The sequence below is a fragment of the Canis lupus genome, chromosome 13 (assembly GCF_048164855.1).
Source record: "Canis lupus baileyi chromosome 13, mCanLup2.hap1, whole genome shotgun sequence".
Classification (NCBI taxonomy): Eukaryota; Metazoa; Chordata; class Mammalia; order Carnivora; family Canidae; genus Canis; species Canis lupus.
Genome location: NC_132850.1, coordinates 35,657,614 through 35,679,678, shown reverse-complemented (window position 1 = coordinate 35,679,678; position 22,065 = coordinate 35,657,614). Strand labels below are relative to the sequence as shown.

At 48.7% G+C, this 22,065-nt stretch overlaps 2 protein-coding genes across 3 annotated transcripts in view; one reads left to right on the top strand and one right to left on the bottom strand.

Moving 5' to 3' along the window:
* Positions 1-14,444, top strand: part of CEP83 (centrosomal protein 83) — a 147,595-nt gene extending 133,151 nt beyond the window's left edge. The window contains exons 21-22 of one of the 2 annotated variants that reach the window (XR_012005850.1): positions 9,785-9,905; positions 10,791-14,444. The gene's annotated coding sequence lies outside the window, so the exon portion shown is untranslated. Of the gene's footprint in view, positions 1-9,784 lie in introns of both variants that reach the window. The other variant, XR_012005849.1, reaches the window with a different exon arrangement.
* PLXNC1 (plexin C1) overlaps positions 1-22,065 on the bottom strand; it is a 137,563-nt gene that overhangs the window by 8,329 nt on the left and 107,169 nt on the right. Inside the window, exons 22-27 of the mRNA XM_072771589.1 lie at positions 16,388-16,565; positions 14,195-14,298; positions 4,594-4,648; positions 2,231-2,262; positions 2,025-2,132; positions 693-856 (exon numbers count right to left, since the gene is read on the bottom strand). Coding sequence (XP_072627690.1) covers positions 693-856; positions 2,025-2,132; positions 2,231-2,262; positions 4,594-4,648; positions 14,195-14,298; positions 16,388-16,565 — 641 coding nt within the window. The remainder of the gene's footprint in view (positions 1-692; positions 857-2,024; positions 2,133-2,230; positions 2,263-4,593; positions 4,649-14,194; positions 14,299-16,387; positions 16,566-22,065) is intronic.

Genomic DNA, 22,065 nt, shown 5'->3' with positions numbered 1-22,065 from the left:
AGAGCTCTGGGAACTACAGATTTTAGTATTTATTAAAACAGCCTGCACACCCTCGGTGCTTGGGAGGGCTGGAGACTGCGCTGAAAACTTCTATTACATCTTAGCACGGAGTTTTATTCATAGCTCATGCACAAAGTATTTCAAATAGAGATAATGAGCTCTGTTTGTTTACTGAGAAGAAGTTTAGAATAGATCTGGATGCCTTGCCTCAGTTTAAGGTAAAATGTTTGTTAGAAAACAAAACAAAACACAGGCTTTGGCAAATTCTCATGGTATCTAAGTACTGCACTCGATCAAATAAAAACAAATGTCTATGTAGAATCAGAATATAGACAGCTTGGTAACTGCAAAGTAATAAGTATTCTCTAATGGAAAAGTGTATAATAAAATCACAAAATACTAATTTCTCATCTTCTGGTCAAGCTAAATTTAACATTCCTTATAAGGTCTTTTTCATGCATTAAAGATTAAGTTTATTTTATTCTAAAGAATAGGACCTCGGAGTAGGAAGGGTTTTGTTTCTTGTTTAAAAATAGTAACAGAGGAAGAATCTGCTTTGACATGATAGCTTACCAAGCCAAAACATTCTGATCTAGGGATAATGAATCCTTCTGTGACTACTGTGCCCTCCTTTTAGTTAAAATTCTGTCCCAGATTCTTGAAAACAGTAATCACCTACTGTTTGTTCCCACCTGTTTGTTTTCCAAATATGTACGACATCAGGATCTGTGATTTTTTTGTTTTCAGCCTGGGCATCCAAAAAGTCAAAAAAGTATTTTATAGCAAATGGGGCTCTGCTGTTGGGTAAACTCCAAATGCTTCTAAAAAGTTTTTCAAGCACAGAATGAATTGCCACCTGAAAGATAGAGAATATCAGACTTGGGAGATTAAAAAAAAAAAAGTTTTGAATACAATGGAAAAATGAAATTCCAGTTCAGAGAAGATGATGTACAAAACAGAAAAAAACAACTTTAAGAGAAAATATGTAAAATTATCGAATGCGGTCAACATTCACAGAATGGGACAAGAGTCCTGAAAATCTATGCCCAGGTTTAGATTTGGTTCATCAGCTTCTTGCTGATAACATTGTTTCGTCAACAGAGAGGATATCTTAGAAAAATCTCTAGCAGTTGAAATGTCAGTTGTAGGACTGTATACATAAACCAAGAAGCCACGAATGTTTAGCTTTTATTATGTTCAACCTGGAAAAACTTAATGTTGCTCAGTTCCCAGAATTTTTTCGTTGCATGTACTTCTATCAATAGGTGTTTATTGTGTACTTTTTCCAAAGCATTTGAGCATTTTTTCAAAAGCCAAATAGAGCTCTGTGGGACAGATGAGAAAATCAAGAGGCTCTGGTTGTCATCTACCGAGCTCTAAACATACCCTCTGCTATAATCTGAAGAAGCATGCCCATCAGGAGACCAGGGCCAGGTGTAGATAATAGCATTTATAGTACTAGTCTTTTGGGGTGGGGAGTGGGGGGGGAAGCGGATTACCACAGACTTCTGTTAATCCCACTAAAAGCCAGATAAAGTAAAATTTGCTTCTGACTTGGTATTCCACCAGCTTTCACATCTGACACTTATATAGGTGAACAGAATTCTTAACTTTAAAATGAAAAAAGATTGAAAAGGTTTATAGTCACTGACCTCGCCCTTCATTTATTCGTAATTCAGAGAAGGAGTTTTATTGCTCATCTTTAACAACAAGTAAACAAAAAAGAATAATTATGCCATCAACCTAAAAAATAACAATAGTGAAATGGTGGGTAAAAGGACTGGGAACAATATTAAATCCCTGATTGAAGATACGACAGTCAAAATTTGTAAAGTGCTGTTATCTTTGCAGTTTATAAAAAAAAAAAGAAGAGGGTAGGAAGTGTTTACAATTTAAACTTTCATTTTGCTTTGCTAGAAGGCACAAGGGATTTGTAACATTTTCACACTTCAGTGGAAATTAAGTCAAACACATCATACACCCCCAAGGTAGCCGTAAAAGCACTCCCAGAACAGTAAGTGTACCTTGGTCGACAGCAGCTTTGTCAGATACATTTCTTTTACTTTGAACTTGTGCTTCCCTCGATGTCTCTTTCCTTGTACATCTTGGAATGCTTCTGAATCTGGTAAAATCTAACGGGAAGACAGAGTAGAAGCGTTACCCAAGGAGACCGTTCATGCTACAGAAGGCATCCGGGTTCAGTGGCAAGCACAAGAAAGACTGAACTCACCAAATGGCAGTGGTCTTCTGAGTATTCCACATCTGAACGCCAGAGAAGGGGAGAGAAAGCAGTCTATTAAAAAAACAACCACGGGCTAATTGGCCTTGTCATAAAATGCTATAAACAGAAAAAGTTACTTGAGCTCTTCATAGCTACATTTTTTTCACCCTGCTGCATCTTAAGATCTCAACAATGTGAAGAGAGAATGGGCCAGAACCTGGAGTTAGGAACAGGTTCCCTATTTCTGGAAGTATTAAAACAGGCTGAATGGTCCCCTTGCTGGGGGTGGGGTAGGAGAGGTTCAGGCCTTACTAACAGATGTACCTGGGGCACCTACTGAGTGCCAGGGACTCCTGGTGAAAGGTAGTGATTGAGACAGACCTAGTATCCTTCCAACAGAATTTACATCCTAGGCAAGGAGAGACTTCCTACTACTAATTATACAATTAATTATTTACAATTGTGATACAGTTTATGAAGAAGTCTATGCTGAGAAAGTAAGGAGGGTCTGTCCTATTCTGGGGGGTTTCTCAGAGAAAGGAATGTCGGGGCTGAACCTAAACGAATGGCTGGAATTAGGCAAATGGGAGAAGGGAAATGGGTGCAAAGACCCTAAGGCAGAAAGAACGCAACCCTTCCTGGGATGTGAAAGAAGGGCAAGTTGGAGCTTGCAGAGCAAGTGTGAGAGTGGCAGAGGGTAAGGACAATCCTGAAAGAAATGTGGCAGTAAAGGGAGTGGTAACGGGGGGGGGGGGTGTGAGGAATTAAGGCACTAGGTTTTTTTTTTTTTGTATTAAAAATGGGGGAGACTAACACTAAGGGAAAAACTGCAGTAGGTGGGGAGGTATAGGTGAGAGAAGATTATCTGTGGTATAAGAATGCTTGCAAGGTTGGAAAGGATGGGATCGAAGGCACAGGTGAGACACTGGCCTTGGATGGGAGGAAGGACAACCCTGGAATGCCAGGGTTAGCACCAAGGCAGACACAGGTAAGGTGGTAGGTTTGGTCTAGATGTTGAGGGAGTTTTGATTCCTGTTTTCTCTTTGAAATAGAGGATCAAGTCAGCTGCTGATAGACCTCTGTGGGTCAGAACTTCAAGGAGGGAAGGTAGGATTCTGGAGAGCACAGTGTGTGTAGGCTGCACTGGGGGTCCTGGTCATGTTGGGCACCATGAATTTACAGTGACTCCAACTCTCCTCTCCTCTAGCCTGGGTGTCCGCTCAGAAAATGGCCAGTGGTTGGGTTCATCCAGGGCTGGGGGTATGAGAGAAAGAGAGAGTGGGAAAGGGGGACAGAGGCAGGAGGTTTGAAGGGTTAGCAGGGGAGTGATCAAAATGATGGCTGTCAGCTGAACTGGTCAGGGAGGAAGCAGAGGCACTGACTGCCTTGAGGTCCCATGAGGAGATCCAAATGCAAGATCCCCAAATATCAGGCTCGCAACAGGCCCAGTCCTTGAAGCTTAAAATACAAAGCTCTTCCACTTTTTATAACGCAAGGTTATCAATTTCCCTATGCCAGAATGACAGCCACCCTCTGCAAGGTGGCTTCTCTCACTGCAGCCAGATGCAATGATGGACTGGGGGGGGTCCCCCAAAAAGGTGTCCTTCAACCTACATAATTATCCTTTCTATTGAATTTGGGGCTGTGCATTCCCTATTTGCACTGGGACCCACCAGTCTGCTCTTAGTCTTGAATCTAGGAAGCCTCCTTTCCAGTTATATGTGTAAGAATTCCTGTTAGGTGAGGCCCAGAACCTTTCTAAGGGCTGAGGATTGGGGTACAATTTCTCTGGAGACCAGTATGGGTCAGGATCTAGGGATTTTCTCCAAGCACCAACGCAATGTTTTCTTGTCCCGAGGCTATCAGGGAGGTGGTAGAGAGTTTAGAGCCTGGCCTACAGACTTTCCCCATAAAAGCTCGTTTATTTTGCCTTGCTCCACTTTCTGGAAATTTTGTAGATGCTATCAAAGGAGATTTGGATTTCTAAGTGGGTTATCTTATTTGTTCAGCACTTGCAAGCATGTGTGTGATTATCTACAAGCTTCCCTCTTCTCTGATTAGGCATCATCCTACTGAAGAGCTGGAATGGAGCGAGGAAGGCTGAGATTCCTCCCTGAGGTTAGGGCTGTCAAGAGGCAGAGACCTCCTTAGTGCTGGGAAGTCCTGGCCAACTGCTGTTTACATCTCCTGTCCTCCTCCTCACAGGCTCACATCCTTAGGAATAGAAGCAGATCCAAATGGCTTTTCTCCAGTTTCAGAGAATTACATAGCAACAACTCAATCTCACCTTTGTGACAATACATCTGAGAGAAGCAGAAAGTGATACGTTATAAAAGTGGGTGAGCACAAAAGGTTAACATTATATTGGTTACCTGAAGTAAAATTTGCTATCTTCTTAAAGACTTTTATAGTGGATCCATTTGATATCTGAAAAACAAAGATAAAAAACAAATGAGTTTTCAAAATTTAATGTATTTCTCAACTTCATCCAGGAAGTAGATAGCTGGATGGATCTTACATTCTCTCACTTATTAAATATTTATCAAGAGTGTCTATGTTGTGGGCCCTGTGCTGGAGCTATAATGATGACCAAGACACTGTCTCTGCCCTCAAGGAGCTCATAGTTCTGTGAAGGAGATGGACGAGGCAGTGAGGTGTAGTGAGGCTGGGGGGGCGGGGGGGCGAGGAGAGCCAATGGGAGATGGGCCAACCCTGGAAGGAGGGAAGAGGAGGCTGTGCTAAGATGTTCCCCAGCCTTTCAGAAGTCAAGAGAGGCTTGGGCTACTAGCTCTTTTGAGATTCCTACTATATTGAGAAATGCTGAAACAGGTATCCAAAACTGTTGTCATGATCGTAGGACAGAGCAATTTCACACCTAGGTATATACCCAACAGAAATAAGTACATATCCTGATAAACTATTTGTGATTGCCCTATACTAGAAACAACCAAATATCATCAATGAATAAATAATTTGGGGTGTGTCCATACAACAGAATATAAAACAACAGAAATGAGCAAATTATGTCTACACACCACATGGGTAAACCTCACAATAATGTTGAGCAAGAGAAGCCACACAAAGAAATATATAGTTTGTGATTCCATGCACATAAAGCTTTAAAAAAATGCCAAACACAAAAACAGTCAAACTATGACGTTAGATGTTTGGAGAAGAGAGTGGGGTTAGTGATTAGGAGGGGTCGGGAAGGGGCTTCTGAAGGACCCATAATGTTCTAATTCTTGACCTGAGTAGTAGTTACAGGATGTGCTCACTTTGTGACCACCCATCCGGTGGTACACTTATTTGTTCTCTATCTGGCAGGTATATATTTTTTAAAAGAAGCTTGTAAAATCATAAAAATTGCACATACTTTTAAATAAAAACTAAGTATAACTTATAGGAAAGCACTTAACGTTCACAGGGGTACAACTCAACGAATGTCCATTTATGTATATACCTGTGTAAACACTACCCACATCAAGATATAAAATATTTCAAGGTTCCCAGGAGTACCCCCATTGTCCCTTCCCAGTCAATAACCACTGCATCCTCAGCCAGAGGTAATCACTATTCCGACTTCCATCTGCTCTTGAACTTCATATGAATGGAATCCTATAGTACAGCTGGCTCTTGAACAACATGGCGGCTGGGGGTACTGCCCCCCACCCTGCACCATTGAAACTCCCCATATAACTTTTGACTCCCCCAAAACTTAACTGCCAATAGCCCACTGTTGATAGGAAGCCTTACCAAGAACAATTAACACATTTTGTATGTTTGATGTATTATATACTATATTCTTATAATAAAACAAGCTAGAGAAAATATAAAAAATTATAAATAAAATTAGAAGATACATTTATAGTACTCTGTTGAAAAAAAAAGGCATGTAAGTGACTTGTGCAGTTCAAACCTGCATTTGAATCAGGTTTGAATCAACTATATATATAGTTGATCAAGGGTCAACTATATATATATATTTTTTTTTTCTGATGTCTGGCTTAGGGTCAACATAAGGTCTTTGATATTTATTCACCTTGTTGCAACACCAGTACTTTCTTTTAAAATTACTTTGTATTATTGCATTGTATGAATATACTACAAAAAACCTGCCCTACAATAAAAAGTATTGACACATGTTGCAACATGAACCTCAAAAACATTATGCTAAGTGAAAGAAGCCAGTCACAAAAGACACATATTGTACGATCCCATTTATATAAAATGTCCAGAAGAGACAGATTTATACATACAGAAAATGGATTACTAGTTGCCCAAAGCAGGGGTCGGAAGAGTGAGGAGTGACTGCTAATGAATTCAAGGTTTCTTTTTGGGGTGATGAAAATGTTCTAAAATTAGGTGGTGGTGGCGATTGCACAACTCTGTAAATGCACCAGAGTTGCATTTGAATTGTACATTTTATTTTTTTTTTTTAATTTTTTATTTATTTATGATAGTCACAGAGAGAGAGAGAGCGCACGGCAGAGACACAGGCAGAGGGAGGAACAGGCTCCACGCACCGGGAGCCCGACGTGGGATTCGATCCCGGGTCTCCAGGATCGCGCCCCGGGCCAAAGGCAGGCGCCAAACCGCTGCGCCACCCAGGGATCCCTGAATTGTACATTTTAAAAGGTGACCTTTATGGTATATAAATGATCTTCCAACAGAGCTACTAAAAAAAAAAAAAGCCACAGATTTTAATGTACACATTTGACAAACGAATGCTTTTACCACACCGACACTCCACTGTAGTGCCCGTGCGTACCCTCCTTTGTCAATGAAGTCAAGAGTTCTCACCTGAGGCCTTATGGGACTGTGGAATCCTGGGCCAAATGGCCCGCCAGTGCAGCCCTCCCCTGCCACCAACCAGGGGAAGGAGTGCCCTTCAGGCGACTGGATGCTAAGATGCAGAGGGCAGGCCTCCCCTCTTGTGAGGACTAAATTGTCCCAAGGGGCTAGTCCACAAAAATTTAGGACAGAGGGGCCTTGAGGAAGAGGCAGGTCAGGGATACCGAAATCTTTGCCTTCATCCTGGGACTGTAGATTAATAACCCTGTCGTTCTGGAACACGGCCAGATAAGTGCTTCTTCCCTCCATTCTCAAAGTCCTCAGTCTGTTCTGAATTCTAATAGTACTTTGGACCTAGTCCTTCCCCACTTTGGGGAAAAAATGCAGAAACCTAGAATTTCTCTTCTGGCCTCCTGCACACTGGTTATCAGAATGCACAAACCTGCTTAGCAAGCACCAGAGGATTAGAGCCTCCTCTCCTTCGGGCTGCACCCGCAGAGGAAGGAACGCGGAGCCGAGCCGCCCCGGCAGAGCTGTCCAGCCGGCAGCGTCCAGCCAGCTGCCAGCCAGCTGCTAGGCTCGGGCCAGAGGCCCCCAGCTGCGGTGTTCACCACGTCTTGTAGGGAGGGGCAGAGCTGAGCAGGGGCTGGCTGGGCCACCGGGCCTCCGGGCCTCCGGACAAGCTTCTCCAGCGTGGATTCGGAACTCTCACTGACTTCTTCACCGTTCTGCTGTTATTACCAAACCATCCTCTCCTTTCCCCTTGAGCCATTGTTTTCTGGTTGAATGTTCCATTCTCCTCCGTATTTGATGCAATTAAACACTCTGTGCAGGCACCCCGTTAGCAATACTCAGACACCAAGTTTATGAGAACGTTTGCACATCGTTAGAAAATTCCTCCCCACAAAGAGCTGGATATGCTCTGTTTCTAAGCCAATAAATATCTTTTCATAAAAGGAAGCTGGTGATTCATTCTGGGTAATTGTCAAAGAATGAATCCCAAACGGATCCTGTTGAGTGTTGAGCCAATACTCCACTACTGTCAGACGCTTTGTTTTGCTGAACGTGAGCACCCTTAGTCTATAATCACAAACACCACGGATGGGCCTTCTGATAAGGAGCGCTGCCAAAAGTTCAAATGTCTTTTCAAGAGCTGGCAATGACTCGCTGCTGGCACGGTGCTCAGGCATTAAGATAGCGCAGCCGCAGCTTGTACCAAGGAAATTTTACTCTGAAATTATCTCCCAAGAGCAAGTGTAAAAGCATTTTATTAGTGGATGAGTTGTGTATGTGTGTATCTGAGTGTATTTCTAACTTTCCCAGCTGCTCTAGGGCTGGAACATTTCCCCCCACGTGACACTTTAACACCATTGTAAGATAGAAACTACTGTACTTAACAGATGTTGGGGTTGGTGGGGGGGGGGGAAGGGGGAGTGGGGGAAGGTCTCCATTTTCTATTTTGCACAAGTCAGCTGCTGCTGAGTTAAGGACAGAAATGCCTTTTGAGAAGTGCCACCGAATCTAAAGTGTTAAAAATATGATACTGTTTGTTCCATCTGAGGAGCTCCAAATGCTTTCCTAAGAGTGACTCATTAATCCTCCTGTGCTCCTGTGAGGCAGGGAGCGTCCTGTGGGCCCCTACTTTAGGAATGAAAACCAAATTAAATCAAAGAAAGATTAATGTCACTAGATGGATCTACGGCAGGAATGTTTCTCCAGCCCAGAGCAGAACTGGTAACACACGACAATTTCAAATTAAATTCCTTCCAGTCTCACAGTGCTCCAGGATTCAATGAGGCAGGAAGGCTGTGCCCCTTCCGTGATGACTGGCCCGTGTCGGGACAGGATGGAGAAAACCGTAGATTCCCCCAGTATCAGAATTAGGGATTGTGACCACACAGGGCAAAAAGGAACTCATGTCAACAATTGAAATCACTCCTGAAATAAGCAGAAGGTAAATATCCTCCAAGTCATGTCTAAGTGAAGGTGGGATTTCTTTGTGGTGAAATACTATCTTTGTGGCATAAGTTGAAGAAAATTCTATAAAAATAGGTTTTCTACATACAAAAGGTTGAACTTACATTTAACCTTAACAAAACTGCCACTTTTGTAAGTAAGAAATGGTCAAATATTGGTAATTTCATATCATGTAGCCTAAGAGACAAGCTGGATTTTAGCCTAAGAATTTTATGGAAAACCGTAAAATATTGTGACACTTTTTTTTTCTTAAAAGATCAAAAACACAATAATCAATACAAAGCACCATGTGGAAACCTTTACTGGTACCCCTCATTCCGAAAATGGTCTTATATGAAAACAGACCTCTGTTCAGCAGGTGTCGTCCCCACGACCTCTCCTCATTCCTGCTCTCCCCATCTCCCCTTAGCTCTTCTCATTGACACCCCAAGGTTGGAGGCAAATGAAAAAAGAGTCTCATTTCTCAGGGCCTGAGGGATAACCTCGCTCAGTCTATTAGCAAAGGAGGCTCGGGAGCCATCAGAACATTCCCGACACACAAATCACACATGTGGTTTTTGACAGGACAGACCTCTATAAAGGATTCCTGAAACTAGTTAAAGTGCCACTAGGGCTCCTTCTTCTTCCCTGGAGCCTTGGGATTAAGCCTGGGCCAGTAGCAAGCTCCCTCTGAAGACTCCGAGGACCCTTGGAACCCTAACCTTGTCTTCTGGGAGCGAGTATGGCCTCTAAGACTGTGCCTGTCATTGGGAACCTAAGCGCTCCCGTTTTTTTTGTTTTGTTTTGTTTTGTCAGGCTGGCGTTGTGAGCTCTCGGATGCCTGAAAGAGGCCTCCCATCTGATGAGGGCAACTGCTGTCATCTTCAAGGAAGACTGGCCTTAAATGATGCAGGATTAGGCATAGGGAAGCATTTCGGTAAGCTCACAGACACGGGATTCATCAGAAGACTTTAGAAGACGTTACCTTTTTGTTTTTTTTTTTTTTGTTTATTTTTTTTAATTTTTATTTATTTATGATAGTCACAGAGAGAGAGAGAGAGAGGCTGAGACATAGGCAGAGGGAGAAGCAGGCTCCATGCACCGTGAGCCCGATGTGGGATTCGATCCCGGGTCTCCAGGATCGCGCCCTGGGCCAAAGGCAGGCGCCAAACCACTGCGCCACCCAGGGATCCCAAGACGTTACCTTTTTGAATTTGACATCAGAGAAGGTAGCTTACCAGGGTTTCTCATGATTTGGTCACTTCCCTCACCACGGCTGCTTTAGAGGCGGCGGGCATGGGCCACACGCCTGGCTCCAAGTAAGGAGAAGAGCCACTGTCTGCAGGACGATTCCCTTTTGCATCTGCTTCTAGCCTTGGGGCATCAGCGAGAAGAGCTAATGTGAACTTGGTCAAGTTTCTCAGCCTCCCCAGGTCCTAGAATGGGAATAATGACCGTGTCCGTCCCACCAGGTACCAAGGACTAAAGCAGGTGCCGTTTGTAAGGGCCCCCAGAACAGTGCCCGGTATACAAGCAGCACTCCGGGCTTGTGCAGTAGATACTGGAGTCGTCACCATGCTGTGGGAGACCTTTAGAGATAGTCAGATCCCTTCATTTTAGTATCATTGATGGCCCACCAGACTGGGAGGACCACTGGCTTCACCTAGCAGACATTCTGGAACATTCTTGTGAGCTTTCAATATCATTTGAACAACCAATTAGCATGAGCAGTGGCCACTGTGGTATCAGCCTGCATCTCTTACGAGAATACCCTTCAACACCACAGCGGTAACACCTGTTTTCTGCCCCTCAAACCTTGCAGCTCAGGAGGAGAGGTGCAATCTCTAGCAGAACACTTCCTGCCGGACACCACGCCTGTTGTGCACACTCGATAGCAAGGTGTGAGAGCAATAACACCATCCAGCGAAAGGTCACAGGGGAACGCAGGGGAGGGGAAGAAAGCCTGGACCCAGAGAACCCCACCCCCACCCCCGCCCATACACCGGACCTCATCAGCTCCAGAACACAGTGCAGCTTCCTTCACCGCAAAGTACACACAGCGACGGCCAGTTAAGGAAGCACTCGGGGAGGAGCTGGTTATAGGGGACAGAGAGGCCTCTGCCTTAATGTGCTTGTAAGGGGTGTTATCTACCCCTTGTCCGCATGGGGCGGAATGAGACTGTAGCAGAAACCCGCCCTCCTCTGCCACATCGGATGGAAAAGGAGGGTAATAAGGGCATCTTCAGCCTAGGGTGGTGGTGGACGTGCACTGCACGGATGCGTGCAAACAGTGCCGGGGTCGCTGCACAAAGCAACCAGCCCGTAGACGACACAGCGTTGCCAGCAATTTGGGGCTAGGGACGTGCTAGGCTTCTGCTGTGCCTTCAGATCCCCTCGAGACCCCTGTTCTTCAAATCCATTCTGAGGAGACGGGCCACACTCCACTCGCCCCAAGGACGGAACTGGCGAGAAGAAACAGGCTCCCGCTCCAGCAAGAGGACTTTGTTTAGATGGTAGGAGGAACTGGCCGTCACTAAAGATTAACTTTAAAACCTAACTAATTTGGGCTAATTGGAGGGAGATGAGTCTGAATCACTTAACATTCTGAGTTAGACCCTATTTTTAAACGAAATATAGGTTGGTGTTTTTTTTTTGCTTTCAAGCACTTACAGTGACTCAAACTAGGGTACTTTAGTAAATGAATAAGAGTGGTAATTAGCATCTTGTCTCTTTGGAGGGAAATGCAAGCTCCAGGAGAAAATTTTTTTTAACGAAAGGACAAAGTAAGCTTCAGCCTACCCCTGTCAAATTACTCCAAATTTTAAATCTGCAGGGGAGATGTGGGGTATAGATTTCGGTGGCTGAGGGTGGCGGTGGATACTTTTTTTCCCCCGAGCACTCTTTGAAACACAGGGTATTTGAGATGGTCTAGGCAGAGAGCACAGGGCCAATGACCTCCCCAGTTTCCTTCAAGCTCTCTGAGTTTATTTGCCTTACGGCTTAGCTTTTTAAACATAAGGAGAATCCTTTAAGCCCCCGTGTCCTAGTCTTGTCATTTATTACCACCATGTGGCAATGCTAGGGTATGAAGCCAATAAATCATTTGGACGGGAAGTGACTACAGGCCGGATTAATTTCATTATCATCCTTAAGCAGATAGGTGTCTAGCGCGGCCGGTGTCTCCAGCGAAGGCTGATGCTCCGTCTCTCCTGCCACCTCCCCAGCCTGGCGGGCAGCACGGTGGCTCTTCCCTGTCCATGCCGGGCCGGCTCGTCCTGCCTTCCCGATGACGGGCAGCGAGGGGCCGAGCCCCTTCCCTTGTGGCCCACCTCATGCCCCGGGTTGGGGGGCCTGACCGGGTGGCCCAGCCTCGCCACACAGTGGGGCAGGCAAGTGCTTCAGTCACCAGCACCACAAGGGGCACCTGCGGCTGCGGTCCCTCCACACCTGCTGACGAGACCATGCCCTACGCTCCCGACAGAAGCCCCCGTGTGAGCACCTGGCGCAGGCAGGATCTGGCCCCAGCCTCCTCCTGGCCACGGAGCTCCCTCTGGAGCATGGGGACATGTGCTCTCAGGACGTCCCCGGGGAGTTTCACTGACCACAGGCCCAGCCACCCGCTCCTTGGCGGAGGATTCGCAGGCTGGAAGTCTGGGCTGCAGGTGGCCGAGCACAGCAGCAGGTTCTCCCTCCCAGATTTGTCTGCCACGCGCCCCAGCGGAGGCTGCAGGGACATCACCCAGCCGGGTGTCACCTGAAGCAGCTATTTCCAGACCAGCTCTGGGGAACGCGCAGCCAGAGAGCCCCAGGGAAGAGATGTCCCCTGTCCCTCAGGAGCAGTCTCTGCTTCTCGCCGGCGAGGGGAGAGCCTGTGGGGACCAAAGGCCTTTCCGGGGACTTCGCAGGCCTGAGGACAGGAGGCGCTGACTTTCCAAGAGGCCTGGGGGGCCGCTCCTGCCATCTCCTGTGGCCTCCTCTAGCTCTGGGTACGCCCCGCCATCCTGAGCACCATCCTGAGCACCCTTGCCCCGGAGACAGCCGTCTGATCCCTCGGCTTGTCCCCATCTCAGGAGCCACCCGGTCATCTCCGGCCAACATCACTCGCACCGGAAATTCTTCTAGCAGCAGCTGCTCAGGGTGTCCCCATCCCCAGGCTGTGCCTCTAATGCGGATCCCGGAGCCACATGGGCCACAGGCATTCCCGAAGCGCAGATCCTGCTTCAGAGCCTCCAGTGGCTTCCTGGGACTCTTCTCAGGACAAAAGTCAAAGGAGGAAGCTGACAGGGCTGTACCGTCTGTGCGTCCCCTTCGGGCCACCCTCCCCAACAGGCTGTGGGGGGTTAAGCCGCAGAGCGTGGCGCCCCAGCGTGGGGTCCAGATCCCGGCTCCGCTCTGAGCAGCTGCTGGTGCGGCCCCTGCGCCATGCGCCCTGGCTCTCCCATCGCGGGGTTGGGCCCGTAGCAGCTCCTCCCTCGCCGCCCCTGGGCCCCCAGGGCTTCCCTGCGAGGCATGCTGGCGCCGCCGGCTGGCGAGGTTCCCTTCACCCTCAGGCCTCCGCTTAGTCAGACCTTCCTCCAGGAAGCCCTCCCAGACGCCCTGGGCCACAGCACTGTCACCCCGCAGGCGGCACCTCGTTCCCGGGGTCCCTCCTCACCCCCTTGCCGAGGCTGTAGGTCGCCCAGCCTTCGCCTCCCTGTGGGCAACCCTGGCACCGAGCACAGAGCGGCCACAGCCGAGAGCTGAGGACGCAGCGTGCTGGGAGGTCACAGGCGCCCTTCCCACCTTGGACTCAGCTGGCATGTGGGCCAGAGGCCAGAGGAGCCAAGGCTGGCTATCGTAAACAAACAGGAAATGTAGAAGTTCTTTAGAAACTTCTAGAAAAAAAAAAGGCCCCTCTGCCAAGGTTATGTGGTTGTGCGAACGCCGTGGAGGGAAGTGAGGTGACACCTGCCACACAGACTGCAGGATGCGGAGGGATCAGTACATGACAATCAAAGGCCTTGCAGAGGGGGACCTAGGGGACCCGCAGGCCACAGGAGGCAGTAATTCCCGGCTCTTCCAGAAGCGCGACTAAGGAAGCAGTCTGCAAACTATGCCAGAAACTGGTGGGAGTTCTGTGACTTTTTTTAAAAAAACAAAGAAATTACGTGGCATTACCTGGAGGTGAGCCGGTTGAGTCAGGACTGGGCCTGGGGGGGAGCGTCGGGGGCTGAGCCCAGCTCTTACCTCGTAGTGGCCGATGGTATTTAGCTTGGTTATTCCGTCCTCGAGAATCACAGACGAACTGTCAATATCCAGAAGTTCTTTCTGTCGCGTCCCCACTTGCAGCTCTGGGAAGGAAAAAAAAAAAGAGAGGGGGGGTGTGTACTTTGTTCTCTGAAATTATAGTGAGAAAGTTTAAAGGCTACTCTGTGATAATAGCAGCAATTGTTATTTATAGATACAACTTAAATAAAGTGGCTAATGTTTGTTTGAAGCTTCGGAGATAACATCAGCCAAGACGGGTCACCTGAGCTTTGTTTTGTATTTGTTTTGTGTTTAGGGCTTTGACTTTTTTTTTTTAAGATTTTATTTATTTATTCATGAGAGACAGAGAAAGAGGCAGAGACACAGGCAGAGGGAGAAGCAGGCTCCTTGCAGGAGCCCGACGTGGGACTCGATCCCGGGTCTCCACGGTCATGCCCTGGGCTGAAGACGGCGCTAAACCGCTGAGCCACCCGGGCTGCCCAGGGTGCCCAGGGCTTTGACTTTTAAGCCTGTGTCTCCCTCATGCTTACGCTCTGAGGCTAAGCCAGGATGTCAAGCCAGTGAGAACAAAATAATGCCCCCTTGGGGGGCCGACGCTCCTGGGCAGGTGCGCTGTGACCCACCTTCTCAGGGCCCCGGGTGGGGGTGCACGGCCCGAGCCACACGGTTCACACTCTGTCGTGGAGCTGGCCGGGAGGGGGCCCACCGGTGTGCGTTCTGTGCGCGCGTGAGCCCTCCCCGCGTTTTCTTATTACTAATGTCAGCTCAGCACCAACGCTTTTCAAGGTGAGGGGAGGGCACAGAAGCGTTCAGGCTGTGTCCTCTTTTCAAGAACAGGGTCATCTGATGACGCTGGCGGAAGCTAAGTGGCACCGTCCCCTGAGCTCAAGTGTCTTTCCCCAGTTAAGTCGGGTCCCACCATCTGCTGTCCCGGGGGGGCCAACGCCCGCCACTGACAGCGTCCCTGCGGCTCCGGCCCCGAGTATGTGAGCCTCGGCGGGAGGCAGCTCAGGTGGAGGCGGCTTGCTGGGCCCACCCACCACCAGACAGCAACGCGAAGCTTCTAGTTGGCTTGCTGTGCCCCTGCCTTCCTGTACCAGGAGGAACCGACGGGCCCGAGGCCGGGAGCGGACAGGACGCCACTAGGCCCGGGTGGCCGGGGCTCCCCCAGAGCCTGACGCTCCCCTGTCCCCTGTCGCCTGCCTGGGGCGTCCTCTCGGACCCGGCCTCGGCCAGGTGAGCCCCAGGGCCCCGGGTGCCCGCAGTCCGCCCAGCCCTCTCTTGAAGCCACGTCACCTCGTGGCGGCGGCCCACGTGCGGCTTCTCTCCGGGCTCCGGGCGCGGCCTTCCCTGCGCGGCCTGAGCGGAGGCTGGGCTCGGGGCCGGGGCCGGGGCCGGGGCCATCCTCGCTGCCCGCTCCCTGGAGGCTGCAGCCGTGCCCTGAGGGACGGGAATCCCGTCACGCTGCCCGTCACCGCCGGGACTCTACTCTTCTTTCCTGTCCCGTTATCGGCTATAAAAGCCCACGACGGTCCCTGGGGACGGCTGCGGGCGCTCAACTTTAAAATGTTGATGACCATGGAGCGGAGTGGAGGCCGCCGCTCGCTCGCTCGGGTGCTCGGGCGCACGCCCGCCTTGCAGAGCCCGGAGAGGAATTCAGAGCAGATGCTGCCTCGTGGTGGGGGAGCGCGGGCAACACCCCTAATGCAGGATGCGATTAGCGGCGAGGGAGGTGCCCTTTCTCGTGCGCTGGAGGTAACACCCGGAGCCTGAGCCACCCGCTAATGACACACTCGGTATCACAACAAACAAATCAAATGCCATCGTGGAACGCGACACATACAGAGGGCGCAGGGTCGACGCCTTTGTGTCCTTCCTGATGCGAGGTGAATCCATTCAGTCTCAGGGTTAGCAGCCTCATGCATCTGATTTACAAACATAATATCAACAACAACAAAAACCAAGACCCAGCGTCTTGGAAGGACAGCGCTTCCTAGGAAAGGAATCCCCGTGCTCCCGTGCAGCGTCTTGGCCCCCAGCCCTGCCCGCGGGGAGCAGCCCAGGCCACTATGGGGCCAACCGGCGGCCGCTTCCAGGCTGCGGGCCAGGGAGACGGGGTGGCGGGGACGTTTCCTCGGGGCCTGGCACGAAGTAGCTCCCTCCCTGCCTTACCGAGGCCGATTTCATTCAGCTGAAGGCCATAAGGAGAGCCGTTCTTGCTTAGGAATGCCTGGAAAATCTTCTCTTTGGCTTGGCCTATGGTGTCACAATCAAGAACATTGACTGAAATGTTCCGACACACATCCGCACTCTCATTCTCCGGGATCCTCTCGAAGACGACGTTCAATGCCTGCAAGAATACAAGCAGGTTTCCAAGTCTATTAGATAATTGCAATCTGAAAGGCGGTCATAAAAGACACCCACCTCGGCGGGTCCTACTAATACCCCTGACAGCACATTAGTAAACGCTGCGTCGCATTATACTACTTTCATCTTTTCTCTGTAATCCATTCTTTTCGGGGATAATGGAAAGGAAAAGAGGAAAGTGAAAACTCTTATTACAGAGCAAGCATTGAATAAATACACGAGAGTAAAATATATACACACATATTCTAGAAGTGGTGACTTCTAATTTCATTCTCCAAACAAACAAAAAAATTGGAAACAGTTCCTCAGTAGATGAGGGCAGGCTGGTGATTATCTTTTTTATTAAGAGGACCAGACAGTCCCAGGAGCGAAGTGCCAGGTGACAGGAAAGGTCAGGAGGTCCCCACATCGATCCTGCTGAAGGAGGTCAGTTTTGAAGGCACAGCATTAATGACGATAACATTTATCTCCCCTTCTGCCCTGACAGCCTCATTCACAGTTTCCCGAGCCCTCATTAAAACCCGAGGTCCCCACCCTGTAATATTGTTCCTGCGTGGATTACTTTACACTTCGGTGCCATTATTTAACGTTTTGTCAGCCAACACTCACTCTCCTGGCGCAGCAAAAACTCAATCAGAGGGATGGGGGAAGGAAGGCCTCTGTGAACATGTGAAAACACAGAGCTAGGGAGTATTTCGAAACAAATTTAAAAGCAACTTCAGGTTTACTCTGAGAACACACACACATCTAACACAAAGCAGTTTACCTACTCCAGCTCCTCAGGGGAACGGATTTGGGGAGAGGCTATGAGTACTCTGCGATTAGCGTAATGTATAGTTTGGAACCCAGGACACCTTGGCCATCACAGAATCGAGGGTATGGTACAAAATGCACAGTTATTGAGTGTTTTTGAACCTGGATGCAATGAGGGAATGTAAAATGATTACTGGAAATGTTAAAAAAAAATGAAAACACATTTAAGGGGAGAATGAAGATCCTTAGGGAACAAGGATCCTCAGGGTTCACTCAACATTCAAATGGTCGTAATGGCAGTACGTGCCTTCTCGTGTTGTTACAGAGATTCACGTGAGATGATGCACATCAAAGGCTTGGCACAGGGCTAGGCTGCTGGGAGGGGGCAGGATGATGGAGATGATGATGATGATGAAGGTAAAAGTGGTGACTGTTTCATGTCCCTTATCAGAATTATTATGAGGGCTAGCGTCGTGCACCCTCATTTGGAGACTCAGGGACCCCCCCCCTCCGAAGATGAGCAGCCAGGCCTGGACCCCATGCTCTGTATCCAGCAAAGTAAGGAGCGTGTGACCTGCAAGCAGCGCCTCGTGGTGCATCCATTCTATGATCCAACTCTAGAGTTTTCTTTGCTGCTGAGTGGGAGTCACAATGCAGACTGGCCCTGGGTGCCTGTGCCGGTGACCTGAGTTAAGCTCGGGGCACGGGGGTCGGGGTCTGGCGGACAAGCCATCGGGAGATACAAAGACGGTGGGCCTGGGGAGCGGGGATTTGCAAACCCTGGGAGGGTCTCAGAGGCACGTCTCCTCTTTATGGCCTTTAACCCTGACACCCACGCTCCTGCTTACGGTTACACGCAAATTCTCTTGGTCCAGTCCTACCTGACAATCAACACTGTGAAGCGGTGGAGTCTGAGCCCTGGGGGAAGCAGGGGGTCTCAGCCTGCAGTTCCCTTCATTCCCAAGAGGGTCCCTCCTCACTGGCAGTCTGAGCACACTGGGGATCGGGGCCAGTCAAGGCTCGGAAGGGAGGCTGAAGGCCCCTCTGTGCACAAGCCCAGAAACCCCAGATGGGACAGAGGCAGGGAGTGCCAGCAAGAGGGCAAGCGCTGGGTGGACCATCTAGAAGGAACCAGGGTAGCCACCCATGCCAGAGTCCTCGCTCTCACCTTCCCAACTCAGCACATTTACTGACATCCTGCCAGTTTCACATCAGGGCACACTTCTTTTAATCTTCCCAGCCCCCTAGTTAGAAGACTGTGTTACCATTACCTCCCCCTTTTTGTTTTAAAGTAGGCTTTAATGTGGGACTTGAACTCACAACCCCGAGATCAAGACTGAATGGTGATCAAGAGTCAGACACTTAACCAACTGAGCCACCCAGGTGCCCTCTTCCTTTTTTTTTGAAGTAGGATTACCTGCATTTTTGGGAAGCAGCCGAGGCACAGAGGGGCCAGACAACTTGTCCCGGGGACACAGCTGGTCGGTGGCAGAGCCAGGAGTGGGCACCACAGAGCACTGGGTGATGGGCTCCCTCCTCCTCCCACCCAGGCCCCCTCTTGCTCCTGCTCCCAACCCCAACCCAGGAACCTCAGGTCTGGGGAGCCCTGTTTTAGGTCGGGCTACACACCTGGCCCCCAGGGTGGGCTCCCTCGTGGCCTGTGGGGACCTGCCGAGGCCTCCCCTTCCTCCGTGGGAAGGAGGGCGGCTCCTCAATTCCACGGGCCTTCCAAGGATAAAGCCAAACGGAAAGCACCTTTTAACCAGAGCTCCAGCCATCCCGGCTCATTTAATAGCTTCATAGGTATTTGTGAAATAAGACTGTGTGACCACCCAAGGGGCACTATTGTCTTTCACAGAAACACCTTTTTACAGGCAATGTTCTACTTAAACACATCACCAAAAGGAGAGAGAAAAAAAATCTTAACTGGATGTAAAAGAATGTAAACCTGCCACTGCGTCCACAGCTAGATGGGTAGGGAAAGGGAAGGTGGTATTTGAGACAGGCCACAGGGAATTGTGAGAGTCAGTTCCCACACAAGTTGATTTTTTATGCTGCTGATGCACTAGTGCTCCACCAGCCATCTCCTACAGCAGAGGGGGCGCCGGGGGCTCCCAGCGAGGGCTCTACCCCTTCATCGCACCTTGGGCTCAGAAAGCACACGCTGGGCTTTGCTCCCCATCGAGGAAGATCCCCCCACAGAAGGGCCACCTCGCCCCTTACCACCCCATTTAAGCCAGGGTCTTCCCTGTGTCCCGCTCGGTGCACACCAGGTGTGAGGAAGGCCTTTTCCATCTCGAAGAAAAAAACTAAATTAATGGAGAGAAATTCCTCAAATTTAAGTTTCTGTCACAAAGTTTTCTATACTTGCTAGCATTTGCTAACATCTGTTCATGATAGAATCAAGTAAGAATCTGTCTGATTTAGCCCCAAATGACTGGTTTCGTAGGCTTATCATGAATATGTCACAGATTGTCTTTGGGCAAAGCACTCCCATGAGTTTCAGATTTATGGATAGTGGTGAGGCATTTCCATTGCCATGTCCCCAGAAAAAGAGGAAAGAGGCCAAGGTTTTGGGGGTTTTGGGATTTAGTGTGAGGACAGATTTTAGTTCTTTTTCTCTGTCAGGCCCTAGATTAAGAGCTGGCCAACTTTCTGTAAAAGGCTAGACAGTAAATATTTAAGACTTTGAGGCCTGTATGGTCTCTGTCACGACTACTTGACTCTGCAATTGTAGCAGGAAAACAGCCAGAGACAACAGTAAATGGATGTGCATGGCTGTGTTTCAATAAAACTTTATTTATAACATCAGACAGCAGGGCTGCATTTGTCCCACAGGCTTTTGTTTGCTGATCCTGGTCTAGGCAATGGTGACTTCGAATGGAATGCTGACTTCGACGATGTCAAGAAAGACATTTTGGGGAAAAAAATGCCTCTTATCTCCACCATGATTTGCTATAAAAGTAACCATTCTCTGAGGAGTACAGGTATAAATAAGGATCCTTACCAATGAAAAAACAGACTCAATTTGAGCTATAAAGAAGAAAATTAAATACTTTTGTACTTAGGTAACTAAATTATTTTCTAATCCCAAGATTATGGGTATGAGAAGAAAGGGCATGAAGAGGAAAGTCATTTCAAGCACTCATTTAATGTTAATTTTTCATTTTCCACTGCTTGCCATCAACGAGGGAATGACTTACCTAAAATGATTATAAAAAAATGGTTTCACTTCTTTGATCAGGATGCTCAGAACAGTAACTATGAAGTTAGTAATGGTTTCGGTATTATTGCAAGTCATAATGGAAATGATTTGCACTATGGTAGAAAAAGGGGGGGGACAAAAACCCAAGAATTGTTAATTAACTTCACTGTTTCTCCACAAATGCTAGGAGTATTAAAAACAAGATTGCTGAAGTGCAAACATCAGGATTTAATGAACAATGGGATGTAATTGAAGTAACAGAGAATGACTTAATCGGGACAGTGGGTTGTTTAATTATGGGGATAATGAATCTTCTGAAAGGGACAAACTAAATGGAACAGAAGGAGCCGGGGACGGGTGGGGAGAGCCGCTGTGTCAGAGGCACCGGGGACGGGAACCTCTCTAGAGTGGCTAGGGCTCTGTCCTAGAGGAAGCGGCCTGTTAAACACGATTGTCCCCAAAACGTAACTAGTGGGTGCAGAGAGACCCCCCAGTGCCAGCTGGCGTGAATCGTCAATGGGCCATCGTGGAGACATGAAGATTTCTATAGGCGTGTAATTGTACTTTTTCTAAGAATTTCTAATAATCTTAAAGACTTTCTCATAGATATGAGAACGAGGGCAATAATATGTTTGTCGGAACACGGTTTCCCAGGGTGCCAAGATGCTATCTCTCAGATACAGCAGATTGGCAGCCTCATTTCCTGGGTTTAAGAGTTCAAAAAACCATTTCTCGCTTAACTTTGATTACAAGTCAACCTTCTCTTGCTAATTCAGCACACTTGCCACGAGTTATTGGGTTTTCTCATCTCCTTTTGAAAGTGAAGCAAATGTCCCTTCTCCCGCGTGGTGCCCGTTGCTAGAGCTGAAATCCTCCCGCCCTCCTCCGCGCTCCCCAAGTTTCAGGCGACCTGCTCTGAAATCATTCTCTCGACACTAGACATGGGGCACAGGAAGGCGGGCCTGAGGTTTCCTCAGCAATGCAACCGAACATGCCTCAGATGTTGCAAAGGGAGAAAAACCACAGAGCAAGGAGGCTTATTCCTCTTCCAGCTGTTACATCTGGATGCCCTGATGTTGGAGGGGGACCGAGTCCTGCGTGTGCAAACCCTCCCCGATGCTGGCCTTGGGAGGGATAATGGGTCAGGGCGGCCTTTTCATTGACCGCCAGCCTCAGTGCCCTGATGGGGAAGGATGATTCCTCGGTCCTGGGGGAAGGGTGGCTGTACGGGGGAGGGGGGGGCTCTGCTCACAGCCGAGGGAAGACAGAGAGGCTTCCCTCCCAGGGAGGATGCACTGAACGGAGGATTACTTCTCCGAGCCCATGTGTCAGTAGAATGATTTCATGTATAACAAATTGGCAGGATGTCTTCATGTTCTAGAAAACACCCCACACCTCAGGGAGAATACATCCTAATCTTAGAGGTGTGAAACCTAACTCTCAGGTTGTTGTGCGAGGAGCTGTTTCTGAGCCCTCAGCCACGCAGGAGTTTGGGGCCTTTTTTAAGTGTGTCCCTGTCATGGCA